Source organism: Hipposideros armiger, unplaced genomic scaffold (assembly GCF_001890085.2).
Source record: "Hipposideros armiger isolate ML-2016 unplaced genomic scaffold, ASM189008v1 scaffold_285, whole genome shotgun sequence".
Lineage (NCBI taxonomy): Eukaryota > Metazoa > Chordata > Mammalia > Chiroptera > Hipposideridae > Hipposideros > Hipposideros armiger.
The window spans coordinates 1,970,510-1,987,378 of record NW_017731635.1 but is presented as its reverse complement, the minus strand read 5'-3'; the positions used below and the strand labels follow the sequence as shown (position 1 = coordinate 1,987,378).

Below are 16,869 nucleotides of genomic sequence, written 5' to 3'. Positions count from 1 at the left end.
TCCCTTTCCTTTTCTGAAAAAAAAGTTACAGTTGCCTCATTTGGTGGAGATATAGGGCACTTTTCCACCTATCCCCTAAAGGGAAGTTTGTATTCTTTTAAATGAAACCATTTTAAAAGCAGAACTCAAGCCTAAAATGATCCAGGGTTCTCCTGAGTTCTCAGAAGGTGTAGATTTATTTACTATAGTTAAAACATAATTAGTTCTCAGGGGAGAGTGTATCTTTTAAACGGCTTTATTGCCACCATATTGGTTTTCTGAATAATCAGAAACTTCTGTTATGATTATGTTCTTGTGTTCGAACAGAAACACACTGTAAGTAGAAACAAATGTCAGGAATTGCTAGTTGTCACTAGAACAAGGGACACCACATCAGAAAGAACTTGATGGGATATTCCGAAGAAATATAATCTAACAATGTCTTAAATAAACTGGATAACAGCTCAGGCAGGGACACATGCCTCCCCCACCTCAGTCTTCCCGGAGGCTGGGGATGGGAGCACGAGTTCTTAATGGCCTTCCTTAGCCATATTCCCAGATGCATGTAAACAGGGTCCCCTGCTTTGCCTGCATGGTGGGTCCCCCTGCCCTGGCCTTGTTCTGGCTGACCAGTCTTTCCCACCGTTTGCAGGTTGATGTTTGAGATGCCGCAGGAAATGGGTTTAATAGCCATCGCAGGCCGACAAACACAAGGCAAAGGTCAGTCATCTTTTATTATTGTTTCTGCTGTGTCTGTTTTCTAAAATCGGTGACTCTTGAGGCCAGAGAGCCGAATGATTGAGTGTGCTGACCGTGGAGATGATGCGAATTAGAAGGCATTTTTCAAGCCCACACCGCCAGGTTAAATGGAAGAGAGGGAGCGAAACTGATCAGAAGATGGGGTCTTAGTAGAATTAAAGCATTCTCTCCAACTGAGATGTTTGTTAATCACTTGATGGTTTTAACATTTGGTTCACTACTGACGTATAAATTCTTCTCTCTGACATGGTCCAGGCATTGCACTTTGTGAATCATAACGGTTATAGAGACATTTCCCTGAGGGGTCTCTGTGAGGGGCCCTCTGTCTGTACTGAATGTCACATGGCGGGGCCCTTCATCCACCAGACCCCCACCCCCGATACAGCTGGAACTGGTATGGAGGGGGGCACTCGGGCGGTGCCCATTCACAGAGTGTGTTCCCAGGCGAGGGCCCACATCCTCCCAGAATGCATCTGTGCTCGCCTGAGAGCCTGTTTTGCTCTCCATGGTCATACGGGAGGCTCTGAGTCTCTGCTCCTAACCCCCAGCTGGGGCCAGACTGACCCAAATGTGCTTTTAACTCTCAGAGGCTCTTAGGCCTTTCTCGGAAGAAGCAAAGAAATAAGGAATCCACTGTTTTTGCTTCTTTCTTTGATACATGTCTTTTGATCATAACAAGGAAAAAAATCGTTTTATCAAAGCTGTGGGGAAATATGGTTGCTAAAAAAAAAAGATATTGATTAGGTATACCCATTTTGATTATTTTATTTTCCTGACTTCTATTTGAAGAAAACTAACAACTCAAAGATTCATATCAGGGATCAGTTTTTAAATTCAGCTTCCCTTTTTAAAATAACTATCATATAATTCACATACCGTATGGCTCCCCCATATAAAGTGGACAGTTTCTAATCCATTCACAGTGTTGTGTGACCATCACGACGATAGGAACCACTTCTAAAATGGGGCTTCCAGGACCTCTCCTGGACCACTGCAGGTCCGATCTGGCTTGCCCAGCCCGATTCCACCCCATCCCCATATGGTAACGAGAGAGTGATGTTCTGACACTGTGAGATTTTGAATTATCAATGCATAAATGATATGCTCGCAGAGGCAGCACAGTCTGCTAATTGCCGGGAACTCATCAGTGACAGAGCTTCAGACTTTAAAAAGCTGCTCTGTTATTATTAACCCCACAGTACCCAAGTGTCTTAACCAGTCCAGGCTTAGTCGGGTGGGGCGTGTCTTCAGGGCGTGGCTCCGTCCTCAGGCACTTTTTCTGGCACAACACGCATCTGAGTCTGTTCATGTGGCAAAGTGGCCGCTTGCCCGGCGGGGCCTGTCTTCCAGGGCGAGGAAGGAATGTGTGGCTGAGCCCCACGGGATGCGCTCTGTGTACCCTGCTGGTCTCCATCCCACTGGGGTCCCCGCTGGGCCAGAGGATCCCGTTCGTCCAGCATCTGATGTCCCTGGCTGTCGTGGAGGCAGTGAGGTCCGTTCCTGGCTACGAGGTACGTGCAGCTTTCCCGCCGTTACGTCCCAGCGCTGCGTGCAGACCTTGGCTTAGGTTTGTTTGTAGCATTTGTTTGCACGATGGCTGCATGTAGCACCTTGCAAAGCTGGCCACAGTGTTCCTGGAGTTTAAAAGCACCATCAGGTTTTATGGCTGCTTCGGGCTCACGGGAATGTTTCTCCCCCGGGATTCCCTTTCTGTCCTGTTGTCAGGTTTCTCAGACAGCCTCGTAAGGGCGAGACTTTTTTTTTTAATTGAAGCACATTGGACTAGATGGGGCTGTTTGTGTTTTCTGGTGGCAAGCCTTGTGTCAAAGACCCAAAAAATCCCTCCAATTTCCTACCTTCATTACCACAGCCTGTGCTCAGCACTTGTGGGTCTGCACTTGTGCAAGTTCAACGTGCAGGTCCGTTTGGGACTCTCTGCCCCCGACTGTAGGTTCAGATGTGCCCATTTCATCATCACTGTTGGGTGCTTTGCTGTTGGTTATTCAGAAGACAGGAAAAGAGAGCACTTAACAGAGGGACTAAAGCCTTTGCTCCCATACCCAGCCCCCACCTACCATGTCCCCCTCCTCCATGTTCCTGGAAGAATTTTATATGGCTGTAAAAAGTGGGGTCCTCCCTGCCTCCTTCCAACCTACAGCTCTTATGCCAGGCTAAAACGATCATTGTATGAATTCCTGAAGCAAGGTCCTAAGCTCCTGGCTCTCAAAGGAGACCTGTCATCCGTGTTTAAACAGAGAAGCAGTCCTCTGTTCTCTTCTCTGGCCCTTAGGCCCTGTCCTCTGTGGCCATGTCCTCATAGTCACCATGTAGGAGACTTGGGGACATGTCCAGTCACTGGCATGCACACTAGAACATGACATTTGTTACCAGGCACTCAGCATCCTTCTGTCTCATGGGCTTGGGCTCCTCAGACTGTCACAGACCTTCACTGGCCCAGCCTGTATCCCCCAAGCAGGACATTTCATCTGGAAGAAAGCAGTTGAGAAGATAAAGTCCTGTCATAGGGGGAAAAGGTTTTTCACCCTAGCAACAAGTTATTTAGGTTTTGGAAAATAAGCGAAATATTGAGCCTAGATCTGTTTAGCTTTTTTTTTCACGGTTTTGATTTTGACCTTGTAACCTCACTTGTCAATTTAGCGAACATTCTTTGAGGGGCTGCTGTGTGCAAAGGCTTTGCCAGGCACTGTGGGCAGCAGGATGGGGGCTGGCAAGCTTGCCCTCAACAGTGCACAGCTCCTGCTCTCCTTAAGAAACCCCCACCAAAGTCCCTGTCCTGTTTCCACAGTGGTCCAGCTCAGCCTCACCTATATGGTGTAGCTTCAGATTGGATTTGCATTTATTTTTAACATAAACCAGTTCATTTACAGTATAGCCACAGGTTGAAATATGCCCAAATCATTCGCATTCACCTTTCTTATCTCCTTCACTAAGGCCCCAACTTGTCCCTAGCCCGACGTCACCGTCAGCATACAGATCATGCCCAGTGTCTCCGGACTGGAGGCAGCATCACTAATGCTCGCCCTTCCTTCCAGAATCAGCAGCGTTAGGCCACCTGCCCTTGTTCCTGTCGTTTCTTGGTGGGAGAGGTTCCTGCAGGCACTCCTACAACCCCCCGCAGCTCTCACTCTGGAAGTTCTGTTCATCCTGGGGGGCCCAGCCCACATGCTGGTTCCTGAACCCTCAAGCGACAAACTCTCCCTCCTGTAACACTGTGTAGCACTTCACACGTCTAAGCCTCTTCTATGGGATCTCCCACGGATTGCTCGGAAGCAGCGTTATTTGTGCTCCTGTTCTGTGCCTATGAAGTAACCAGCTCCCTGAACGCAGGATTAGTTTTATTTTGGTCCCCAAAGATCCTAGCATGATGCTTTATACACCAGCCCCACAGCAGCCATCTGACTCAATGATTGAGACAATGAAAACTAAGCATGCCGCCTGGCCTTTCTCTCCATTTTGGATGGAGTCCCTGTTTACCTGTGTGAGAACCCAAAATTTCATAAGCTGCATCATTAAGTAACTCGACCTGAACATGGGAACTCACATGGGCATCCGAGAGCAGGCCTGGCGCGGAAGTGAGTGCCGCCCCTCTGTGGGGGCACCTGCTTTGTCAGGGGCTGTGCTGGGCACAGTGATACATGGGAAGGCAGGTGAGGAGAAAGAAGAGAATTGCCCGGGTGACCAAGACCAAAGTCTCCACGTGACAGATTTTCTAGGCCAGAGTTTCTCCACCTTGTCGCCGTGGACATTTGGGCGCCCACATCTTAGCTGGGGGCCGTCCTGTACATTATAGGCTGTGGAACAGCGTGTCTGGTCTCCACCCCCTTGATGTCAGTAGGACTCCCTCAAGCTGTGACAACCAGCAGTATCTCCCCATATTGCCCAACATGCCCTGAGGGACAAAATGCCTCCCGCCGCCCCCTCCACTGGGAGCCTTATTGTAGACAGAAAAGAGATTCAAGGCTCCTTATCAATTATGCGTCGTGGCGAGCAGCCCGCTTTTTATTTAACTTTTGTTCTTTGGTGTTCCTGCGTTTCTTCTCTCAGCCCAGAGTGCTGTGCGAGGGCAGGTGAGCATGTAAAGAACAGAAACATCCTAAATGACCAGAGTGATGAGATGGCCTGCTGGAAGGAGAGAAGGGGGTTTCTTGGAAGCAACAGGCTACACACCATAGTATTGGGCACCCAGGCTTGGTGTCAGGAAGCCCTGGGTTCGAATCCCAGCTCTACCTCATCCAAGTGCAGTGACCTCAGGCAAGCTATGCAGCCTCTAGGCTCCAGTTTCCTCCACTGTGCAATACAGGGATACTAATGCCAACATCGCGGTTTGGTAGACTTGACATACAGACTAATGCTGAGGAGGGGCTCGGCCGGACCTGGCCCCTGGGACAGGAAGAGCCACCCCCCACCCCACTCCCACCCCCGTGGGAGGCAGAGGCTGTCAGCCACTCTCTGGGCTCGGTTTTATTTTGCTGACCCTCTCGTCTCCGGTGGGGCTTCCTCTCCTCACAGATGGCATAGCCTGGCTGCCAGCCGAGGCCCAGGAGACCTGGTGGATCTGGTGCCGACTGGATCTAACCCAGTGTGGGTGGCCCAGGTGAAGCAGTGTCCACCCTTGGGCTGTTCCACTGTGACCGAGGCACAGATAGAGTTGCTCAGGCCACACCCTTCAGGAGGAACAGGCAGTGGGCTGAGAAGTCCATTTCCTCACCCAGGTTGACCTGGCATTCTTCCAGGCCTTCTCTGGTGCTTCAGTCAAACAGGCTCCTCGTATCTTCATGGCATCCCTCTCCAACGGTGTCTGCCTGCCTTTTATGGTATCGGTTAGTTCGGGGCCATCTTTCTCTCCCCAGCATGGGCACCCTGAACCCTGGGAGTATCGCTCTCTCTCCCTGCCCCTGCCCCTAGCACATGATAGGTACTTCACACCATAGTTGCTGATACTGAGATAATGAAGTTAATTCACGAGATAGGCACCTTCAGAAAGTGTTTTTGATGAAGGACAGTGATGGGGGTGGGAGAGTGCTGGAATTGCTGCCTGATGTGCTCTGTAGGTCTCTTTCCTTCTAGTCCCAAGAGGTACTTTAACACTGGATGGTCCCAAAGAAGTGATTAGCTGTCTGAAAAAGAAGGGAGGACAAGGCCCCACGTTCTATTAGTTTTGAGAGCCTTCAGCTTATCTTCTTTTTCGCTGGATGACCTCAAGTGGCCCCTTTGTGTCCCTATGATTGCTTGATTAATGTGCAGATTTTCCTCCAGGACATCGACTTACGAGTGAAGTGGCCCAATGACATTTATTACAGTCACCTCATGAAGCTTGGTGGAGTTCTGGTTAACTCGACACTTATGGGAGAAACATTTTATATACTTATTGGTGAGTTTTTAAAGCCTTTTCTCCAGCAATTTTAGATTAATAAAAATACAAATGGTTTTTACATGGCTATATTGGGGATGGGAATTAGCAGATGAGATTACTTTTAGTCTTACAGATATAGAATACAACATATGTGTAAAACAGGCAGGTTGGTTGAAAGTGCTTCAAGCGGTTTAAAATTTCCTACTATGACCATGGAAACCAAATTGGTATCACATCAAATGCATTTTCTTATACCTTTCCACACTCCTGCTTCTCACTGAATTAGAAATGGTGAGACTAAACCACAGTGAGATATCACCTCACCCGTTAGAATGGCAATTATCAAAAAGACAAGAAATAACAAGTGTTGGAGAGGCTATGGAGAAAAGAGAACCCTCATACACTGCTGGTGGGAATGTAAATTGGTACAGCCGCTATGAGAAACAGTAAGGAAGTTCCTCAGAATATTAAAAATAGAAATAACATATGAAACAAATTCCACTTCTGTATTTATCTGAAGAAAGTAAAAACACTAACTTGAAAAAAATATATTCACTCCCACGTTCACTGCAGCATTATTTACAATAGCCAAGACATGGAAACAACCTAAGTGTCCACTGACAGATGAATAAAGAAAATACTGCCATGTTATTCAGCCATAGAAAAGAATGAACTCTTGCCATTTGTGACAACATGAATGTACCTTGAGGGTATTACGCTAAGTGAAATAAGTCAGTTAGAGTAAGACAAATGCTGTATGATCTCATTTGTATAAGGAATCATTTTCTGTAAAAAAAAAAACACCAAAAAAAAACAAAAACGAAAAGGAAATAAAATGGTGAAAGCAAACACTTACTGTACCATTTTGTAATTAGCAAAGTTAATTTCAAGGATGAATCTCCTGGTGGTCTTCCATTCTTCATTTGACCTTCCCAGGCCATGAAAAGGCTGCATTCTTTGAAGCTCCAGGCTGGTTAGGGTGGAAGAGCCCTGTCTCCCCTCAGTACCTCCATGTCAGGCAAGGCGACAGATTCAGAATCAATTTTAGAGTCTTAGGCCCCTGGTCATCCAGTCTTCAGCCTTCCCCTGATGCTGAGGAGAGCTTGGTTGGTGTTCAAACATTAGCAATGGACAGAAAACATGTGACCGTGTGTTGGAAGTGCCAGCCAAAGAATACAAGGCGTATGTTTCCAGCTCTGCTACCAACTGGCAGTGTTATTCTGGGCAAGCTGTTTCTCTCCCTCAGAGCTCTGCTGCCCATCTTTAAATGTGCAATTGGGCTAAATGCAGAGATTCTTAAGCAGGGTCCACAGATACCAAGGAGGCCCCGGGATAGTTCTAGGGAGCCAAGAAATGCTGTCAGCATGGGGGACATGAAACATTTTCCTGTGGGGTGAATCCATAGCTTTTATTAAACTCTTAAGGCCATGGGAGGCGGGGGGGGGCATCTTTGACCCAGGAAAGATTCCGAGTTGCTAGCAGGGGTGTGCTCTGGTCCTTGGAAGCATACAGCCTAAGCTGACAATAGTCAATGTCGCTGTTTTCCCCAGCACTTTTAATTTTCTGAATACAAGAGAGTATTTTCCACACCATATACACTTAATTTCATACCTTACACTCCATAGGTGCTTCAGAAACTGGGTATGTTGTTGAATGAATGAACAAACAAACAACTGCAGAGTCTGCCCCTGTTGCTGTCGTTATATTGCTTTGTATTTTAATAGGCAGTATATTTAAAAAAACAAAACAAAACAAAACATTCTGGGGCCAATCAGTCCTTCCCTTCACACTGAAAATGGCTCAGAACAGTTACAAAGAATACTGTTATTGTAAATGTCATTGTTTATGTGAGGAGAGTATATGGGAATTATTTTCTCAGAGGCCCTGAAAACACAGTAGCCTTGCTGCCTCATTCCTGCAGTATTTCATTTCTGACTGAAGACCTCTTTGAGGTTGATTCAGGGCCCTGCTGAAAACTTCAGCTGGGCCTCTCTGAAGCCTAGCCCCTCCTGGAAAGGACAGCGGTGTTAAGTAACAGCAGAGATAAGCCTATTCAGACCCCGCTGTTGCAACTCTTTCCTGAAGCCTTGGTTTGGAGCCCGAACGTGGGTTGGCCCGTTGCCAACAGCGTAACCCTAGCACCAAAGACGTCCAAGGACAGAGTATTAAAAGATGTGTTCTAGGGTTATACCATGACCAGGGTTTGAAATCTCTGAATCCAGAGTTTACTCCTTAAGACCTGAATAAAATTCTTTCTTTTCAAGCATGTGTCTGTTATTCACGTAGGAAAGGAAACAAGAGATTCTCAGTGCCGAGCTACAGTTCTTGACTAGACCACATGATATATGGTTTCGGGAGTAACTCTAAGAAGTCTGTCCCATTCGTGGCTTCTGTTTAGCTGAATCAGAAATGGCTTGCTTTTTCCAAACTTACTGGCAGTAAGGTTGGGATGGTCTTGGCTTGATGAGGATAATAAAGGAAGGATAACAAGGAAGATAGCCTCAAAGACATACATCGTTCTGTCAGTGGCTGGAGACAGTCAACTCAGAATGAGGACAAGGAATCAGGAAGTTGACAGTAAAGCTGTACGTTTTCCAGGGGGTTGAGAGGAACTGGTGATGCCCTCAATAGGTGGAGCTGCTCCTGTTTTTCAATTATTTGTTTGTTTGTTTCTGTCCAGGCTGTGGATTTAATGTGACTAACAGTAACCCTACCATATGCATCAACGATCTCATCACAGAATACAATAAGGAGCACGGGGCAGAACTGAAGCCCTTAAGAGCTGATTATCTCATCGCCAGAGCTGTCACCAGGCTGGAGAAACTGATCGACACGTTTCAGGACAAAGGGCCCGATGGTGTTCTTCCCCTGTATTATAAATACTGGGTCCACAGGTCAGTGCTGGCTCGTCTTCATTCTTTTAAATTCCCTTTACTAAGTCAATAATTCAGTATTAAAATGAGAAGCCAACCACCAGTCTAGATAATTTTACCTTTCGGATGGAGAAACCTGGTGGACGCCACCAGTGATAGGACCTGCCGGCGCCCCGTGCCTCCTGGTGGGATGCAGTGGGAAGGGCATCACCAGGGCGTTTTCCTGCCAACATGTTTAAGCTGAATCCAACTGTGAGGAAACAGACAAAACTGAATCATGGAACATTCTAGATAACAGTGGTTTCCAAAGTGAGATCCCCAGGCGGGCGGCAGCAGCCTCACCTGGGAACTTGTTAGGAAAGCAAATTCTGGAGTGTCCCCTGGACCTCCTAAATCAGAAACTTGGAGGCTGGGACCCAGCATTGTGCTTTAACAAACGCTGTAGGGATTCTCAGGTACCTCAAGTTTGAGAAGCACTGGCGGGTACCAACAGGCCTCTACTCTTCAAAAAATGTCAGTGTCTTAAAAGTCAGCAAGGTGCGAGCTTTTTGAGATTAAAAAGGCATGACGCTAAATGCAATATGTGATTCATAATTAGATCCTGGATGGGAGGAAATAGCCACAAAAGATAGTAATGGGACAGTGGGGAAATTTGAACATGGACTGCATATTAGGTAATGTTATTGTAGCAAGATTAGATTTCTTGAGGGTGATAATGGTATTACGGTTTTGTATGAGATTGTCCCTATTGTTAGGAGATACATGCTGAAGTGTTTAAGTATAAAGTGGCATGATGACTGCAGCTTATTTTTAAATGTCAGCCCCAAAAAAGCACATGTGTGTGTGTGTGTGTGTGTGTGTGTGTGTGTGTGTGAAGAAAGGAAGCAAATATGGAAAATGTTATTATCAGTTGGTGTGAATATAAGTGAAGGGAGAATGTGAGGCTCATTGTACTGTTTTTTGGGTTTGTTTTTTTTTTCAACTTTTCTGTAGGGTTAAAATTCCTCAAAATAAAAGTTGGGGGTGGGTGGGGATTCTATACTTTTTAAAATGTTCACAAGGATGTAATGACAGGTACATTTGGAATAGATTCAGAAGAAAGAGAATAAGCATGAGTTTAACTTGTAGCTGATGCTACCCAACCTTATTTTATTAGGTAAAACTTTTCAACCCAGCTTCTGTTTCCCAATCTCAGCCAAAAAAACCGTAGCGAGTTGCAGGGTTTCTTTACAGGGCCAGAGGTGCGGCAGGGAGGTGGTGCAGATCCCCCGGGTGATCAGAATGAGGAGTGACGTTCAAACAGCCCCTAGCTCCCCCTTTTGGACGTGCCATCACCCTGGTTATCCTGGCAGTTACCAAACTAGTCCGCGCGGGGCCAGTGACCGTCAGAGCCCCGTGCCCAGCCCCAGGCCCGGCAGCCCCAGCCCCTGTGCATGCCGCCGCCTGCCACTCCCGGTGACCTCTGGCCGTGCCTCCTTTTCAGTGCTCAGCAAGTCCGCCTGGGAAGCGCCGGCGGCCCGAAGGTGTGGATCGTGGGCCTGGATGATTCCGGGTTCCTTCAGGTTCACCAGGAGGACGGCGAGGTGGTGACCGTGCACCCGGACGGCAACTCCTTCGACATGCTGCGCAACCTCCTCGTCCCCAAGCAGCCCTAGTCCCCGCGCCGCGGCCCCAGAGGCTTCCCGTTCCGGTTCTGCGGCCTCTCCCCGCCCACGGATCTGGAAAACCAGTTGGAGAGTTGTAGGCAACGTTGTTTTTCTCCCTGCCATTGACCTGTTCCTTCTTTAATTTTGTCCTGTCGGTCGCCTTTCCATTTGGTGTTGGAAGGTGATGTGGGCTGGAGGGTTGACAAGTGGAAGATGCGGTTCCGGGGAAGCTCTACTGTAGCTGTGACATTGTTCTCCCTCTTGGGCTTGGCTGTGTGTTTATTGCCCTCTCCCCACCCCCCAAAAATGTTGGGTTTTTTTGTGGCCATAGCAATGGAATAATTCAAGTATTTTCCCAGTAGTGGAGACCTTTACCCCTAAACTACTAAAAAGAAAATAGAAAAGAAAGCTTGGGGCCAGGCCCCGTGTTGAGTTAGAGGTATGGTGACGCTGTTTATAAGCTAAGCACCCAGGGAGGCCTTCTACAGGAACATGCATTGGCACATAGCCGTCCTTTTATTTTTGTGTTAATGAAGAAAAGAGAAGATGGACTTCTAAGAGTTGCTCTCAACCGGGTGGTTTGTGGTCCAGTAACAACGTCTAATGGCTACAGAGATGCGCCCAGCTGGTCCAGCTGCAATGGTCTCGTGGAGGAAATCAGTTAATTACTTTGACATATAAGTTTAAGTTTACTGCATATTCGGAAGTGATGGGATCAAGTTCAAGGTGCTTGCCTTAAGGGTTGATTAGGCATTGCTCGGGTGTGGGGGGCACGATTTGGCTGTAGCAGCTGGAGATGAAGGCTCTTCTACCACATGCAAGGTAGGCTCTGGAGCTTTCAAGCCCGTTTCAGGCACGCTTTGAAATGTGGGATGTTCCTGCAAGACTGTGGTGCACAGAATACAGAAATACATGGCATTTTATTTGTAAGTCTTTGTTTGTTGCCCTCTTTTTCCAATATTGCCAAGAAAAAAAGTATTATTGATACAGAATACCATTATTTAAGAGGAAAGGGGTGTGAGAGACAGACAGAGAGAAAGAAGCTTTAAAAGACCTTCAAAATCTGATAAAAAGTCTCCATCGAAGAACAAAAGAAAGGAAGCCTTTTGATATACATTTGCTATTTCCAGATGCACTCCATGCTTTTTCCATGTAACTGCTATCTCTGTTGAACTTGTGAATCATACACATTACTTTGGAGCCTCAAAAGGCCAATTTTTGCCCACTTTTCTCTCTTCCTGCCAGGCCCAACTGAAATTAGTGGAAAGAAAACTTGATGTAGCTCTCAGCTTTGAACAAAATCTCTTTATTGTACACTAGCACCGTCTTTATCCAGTTCTTAGCCAGTCGGGCTAATTCCAGAAACTTGTGGTTTCCAGTATAAAATCTGTCCACCTTTAGCCAGGCACAGGCAGCCCCATAAGAAGGGGAAAAAACGACATGTTTAGTTAAGTACACCAACCCAATATGTGTTTTTTGGAAATGTAACTTTTTCAAAGAACTTCAAAAGTAATTTTTGCAAATAGGACTTCAATTAGAATTATTTTTCTCCAATAATAATAGTAATAATAACTCTCTCCTAAATGCCCAAGTCTTCTTTTGGAGTTAGTGACAAGTTTAAATGAAAGTCCACACCACCCCAAAATTACAAAATAGACTCACCCCTGGGAGGGCATCTGCAAAACATCATCAAGAAGAAAGATCTCAGGCGAATGCTGCCAGTTTTATTTTTCAAACTTTGTAATATAAGGCAAGTCATCTCTCTGAGCTTCCATCATTTTTTGAATTTCTTTGGGGGGTTATTTAATGAAAACCATGCTATGTTTTGTTTTAAGCTGAAGTCCTATTCTAGACAGTTCTGCTTCGGGGGAAAAAAATGTTATCATTTAATTTCCTTTCTGTAAATTAAAACGAATGAGGTGTGGCCGTGTCAAAGCAGATAGAGACGTTGACGATGTGGCGCTCAGCCCCGGCTCACACGACTGTTCTTACTGGTGCCGACATCCAGTTGTCTTAAGGGAGACAAAATGGACTTGAAGCAGATGCTGTGTTTTTCATAAACCTGATCTTGCCTCAGATGAACCAAAGACTTTTGCAACTCTGCTTCGTGGAACAGCTGAAGTAAGGCATTTTACTTACAGCTGTCAGCATCAGGGAAACCCATCCACTTGGACACTGCACTCACCATTTGGGGTGCTGATGCACCCGGCAATCTTGATCTCAAGGAGCTTTTAAAGTCTTAACAGAAACTGTGTGTTCTTCATGATCTTTGAAACACGGCCACTAAACTCAGGATTGCTGTGTGCTTTAAGGACATTGAAAGGTCCCCCGGTCCTCCGGTCTAGAGGCTGTGCAGTGAGCGTTACCAGGTTATGTAAAGGGCAGGAGCTCTTCTCTTCTGGGCTGAGAGCAGGTTTCAGGGGAACGCTTGGGGAAGCGCCCACTAAAACAGGACACAGCAATAGCTGGGCTTCCGGTGGCCCCACCAGAGCAGTGGTCCTTGGCGCTGGGCAGCCCTGGCTGCGTTCATAGGGCGTGGGCGGAGTAGGAAGAATGTATGTCCAGGTTAAGACAGTCATTGGAGCGCGCTGCTGCAGCACACTCGCTTTGCCAGACACGGGAACCAACGGCCGGACATGAGGGCTAGGTGCACAGGCTCAGGTCGGGTAGCCCGCCCTGCCCCCGTACACACATGGGGGGGTCACCCACCCCAGTCTGGGTACTGGGAGAGCAGCAGCCTCCCCCACGAGTTTCAGAATGCAAAAGGGAGACATGTTAGGCTTATATTCTGAAGATGTGTTCCCTCTGAGCAGGCAGAAAATAGAGAATCCTTATTCCTGGGTAATTACTATGCATATTGGAACTAAAAGAAAGTGGCAACCTTTGCATTTTTAGCTTTTCAAAGAATCACCTGTGAAAAGTAATTAAGCCAATGCCTATAAAAAGCAAGTCTACCAAAATAAACTTTAAGACTTTCTACACAGTTTGGTTTCATTGTCATTTTTACCACAAGTTTCATTTTTTTAAAATAGGCAACTACTTTTGGTTACAGTATTTTTATTCATATTTAAACATTTTTACAAAATAAATAGTTTTACAAGGTAAGGAATATGTATGTATTTGTAAGTATTGAGAAGCCGGGACTTTTTTGGGTTGTTTTTGATGTATTTTTGACAAATGTATTCTGCATCATACAAAAGAGAAGTCTTATTATTCCAAAGAATGAAAGTTGGCAAAAGCAAAAAAAATTAAGTTTCAGATGAGAAATTTAATATAACAATTTAATGTAAATTTTTTAAATTTAAAAATAAATTTAATGTAACAAATTTAAGAACAGATTTTGTTCTTATAGAATTTTTACTATTTTGTGAAACTGCTTGACAGATTTAAGATTTTAACCTTATATATCATACTTAAGTTAGGAACAGCTTGAATAATGCATTTTAGATAACCCAAGGGCTACAATTCACTAAAATTTTAAGCTACTGTAATTTTGTGGCATTTATTGGAAAATGTTCTTTTTGTTCCATCTTTATCTAGCAGCCCCCACAGTCTACCTTAACTGTCTTACAGTTACAGTAAAGGACAACTTCGGATAGATTTGATGCAGAATTCATTGACCATATAAACCCCTCCCACTCTTAGGGTCCAAGGGAGGAAGACATGGCCCATAGGACTTTAAAAGGACAAAAAGGGGGCAGGGAGAGCAGAAAATACAGGCTCTTGCAGAGTTCCTCAGAGCAGGCCCTCTTCATACCCTCTTCACTTCGCTACAAAGGTATGAATGGAATGGCTTTTCTAGAAAGGGCTTCCATGAACATAAAGGAATTCCTTTCCCTGGGAGGCCCCGTGGAGGCCCCAGCCAGTCTTAAACTGGGCTTATTTCTCAAACCCATTCTATCTGACATTTTTGTCAGCATGTTAGGACCCACTATAATTTTTTTCATTTGTGTGTGCGTGAAAGGCATATTGATTAAAATGCTTCCTCTTCCCCTGCCAGACCCTCACAGAAGTCAAGAAGCGATACCCCAGCTTAAATGTGCAGACTCTTAAAGATGGAGGTAACAATATTAGGTTGCCATAGTAACTAACTGCTCTGCTAACTTTGCACTGAGTTGCTTACTGCCTCAAAGCTAGCTTGCCTGGGAACCTTCCTGCACGTTCTAGGCTATGAAAACTGTGATGTTTGTTTAGACAAGTAAGTTTTCCCTAATACACATTTTTCAAGTACATACACACTCATTGTTAAGCCTCTTTACGTTGTCATTTGTAAATCTTGAACTGTCTTTCTTCACAGGAACCTTTGATCTTAAACTGCTCAGAAAGCCTTCCTGGTTTGTGTTTGCTAAATCCGGCCCCCAGTGGTTAATAACAAGGTAGACACAAAAGCATTTGGCGGAACTTTATTGAAACATGTCAGGTGGTACCTCTTGCTCATCACACCTGCACCTTCCAGGAGTCATGGTTTAGCTGCGAGACTCATGAGCATAAAAAGAAATACCTCAGGCTTATTTTATACGCACACACTCATGCCACTCACGAAGGAGGTAGAGCTAAGTGCAGTGAGAGGCGTATGCCTTCCATTCTTACAACCCAGCCCTTGGCGACACGACATCTGCTCCTAAATTTGCAAATTTCACCTCTGTACCATAAGGTCACTGACATCCTGCTAGGGAACAAGACAGGTCCTCATAGTGACACTGGCTTGGAAACAGATCATTTCACATTTTGGCGAACAATTGATGAAGGTGCACTTTGATTCTAGAACGATGAGTTAAAGGCATTTGTGGAAAACCTTCCCACTCAAGAAGGTGAAGTTTCCTAAAAGTAAATCGTTTTTGAAAAATCAGCAAAATGATGGAGTGTTTAGAGTGTGGAGCAAATCGAAAGACGGTGGTTCAAAGCATCCATCCACCTCAGAGCCATGATATGATTTTTAAATGGTGAAATCTTGAAGCAAAAATATAAAAATAAAAAAATTAATGAAAGTTTATAAAACACTGCTGGTGCTTTATAAAAGGTTTGTTTAGCTGTTACACACATGATGTGTTCGTAGGGAGTTTCTTTGCTATGTATAAATGCAGAAAACGCTTAAAACAACGCATACATCATTTCACTACATCCCCTTAGCACATATTCTTCCACGAGGCGCATTGACAATTTTCCATATTGCACATGCAATTTCACTAACTTGATTAGCACTGCTTGTAGCAAACACGAGCCTAGGGAATTTCCGGTCTGTGTGGGCCAGAGGGACTCTGCCTTGTAACCACGGTTGACAGGGGTAGCCAACAGCACAGGGCACCTCAACCATCCACATGTCCTCATAAAATCTCTCGCTATATAATTTTTTGCATTTAATGCTTATTCAATATATTCTGAAGGTGCTATTCTTGGTGTTGTCAAGAGTTCATAGGCATTAGGAGGAAGGAAGAGCTGTGAATGTATTTACGAAGCACACCAGTGCGTGCCCCCTTGGTCTGGGCTTGTTGATTTTTTGTATTAAAAGAAAGGGTTAAATTAAAACTTTTAATGAGACTCACGAATGACTTTAAAAGACATCAGAATTGTTGTCTATTCGTGGGACTTAAACAATCACAATCTGCCTGGACTTAAGAATCTTTAAGGCTCCGAATACAGGCGGTCCGCCGGGCCTCGCACATCTGACCATATCAGGGCTGGGGGGGGGGCTCCTTAAAGTGGAGGGCGCTCGTGGGGCGGCAACTCCTCTCCATCCTCCAGCGGGGCTGCTGAGCATCAGCGACAAGGCAAGGCGTGCAAACCTGACTTCAAGACGCGGAAACCGAGTGCCCCCAAACACGGGGTCGTTTGCGGTCACACGCAGGACGACAGGGACGCCCAGATCGGCCCTTTCGGAAAACCCGGCTCTTGGAGAACAAAGGCTCGGCGGTCGTTTCTCCCCCACGTCAGGCGGGTGTCCGTCCTCTACACCGGCCCTCCTGGCGTCTACGGTAAAAATCTAAAAGTCGGCTGCGGAGTGCTATTAAAATAGTTGTCTCTGTATAAATTAATTTAAATCGTGCCTATCCAGCGCGCCCCTCTGAGCTCAGCTGGACTCGGTGCAACAGGAGCCCAAGAGGCCAGGCCTATGGCTTCTCGCTGCGGACGGTCCGGCCCGGCCGGGTCACCTGCCGTTGGTTATGATGACCGAGGCGCCCAGGTAGTGCGGCAGGGGCGCGCCGGGCGGCGCGGCGGCGGCGGGGCCCGGGGGTCGGGG

General features: G+C 46.0%; 2 protein-coding genes across 2 annotated transcripts in view; one reads left to right on the top strand and one right to left on the bottom strand.

The window, feature by feature from the left end:
- The window catches only part of HLCS (holocarboxylase synthetase), a 192,607-nt gene extending 178,993 nt beyond the window's left edge, over positions 1-13,614 (top strand). The window contains exons 5-9 of the mRNA XM_019658628.1: positions 632-699; positions 2,089-2,249; positions 6,016-6,130; positions 8,793-9,006; positions 10,469-13,614. Of these exons, the coding sequence (XP_019514173.1) occupies positions 632-699; positions 2,089-2,249; positions 6,016-6,130; positions 8,793-9,006; positions 10,469-10,640 (730 nt within the window). The 3' untranslated portion in view covers positions 10,641-13,614. The remainder of the gene's footprint in view (positions 1-631; positions 700-2,088; positions 2,250-6,015; positions 6,131-8,792; positions 9,007-10,468) is intronic.
- The window catches only part of SIM2 (SIM bHLH transcription factor 2), a 62,923-nt gene continuing 48,334 nt past the window's right edge, over positions 2,281-16,869 (bottom strand). Inside the window, exons 11-13 of the mRNA XM_019658630.1 lie at positions 3,127-3,224; positions 2,595-2,730; positions 2,281-2,372 (exon numbers count right to left, since the gene is read on the bottom strand). Of these exons, the coding sequence (XP_019514175.1) occupies positions 3,175-3,224 (50 nt within the window). The 3' untranslated portion in view covers positions 2,281-2,372; positions 2,595-2,730; positions 3,127-3,174. The remainder of the gene's footprint in view (positions 2,373-2,594; positions 2,731-3,126; positions 3,225-16,869) is intronic.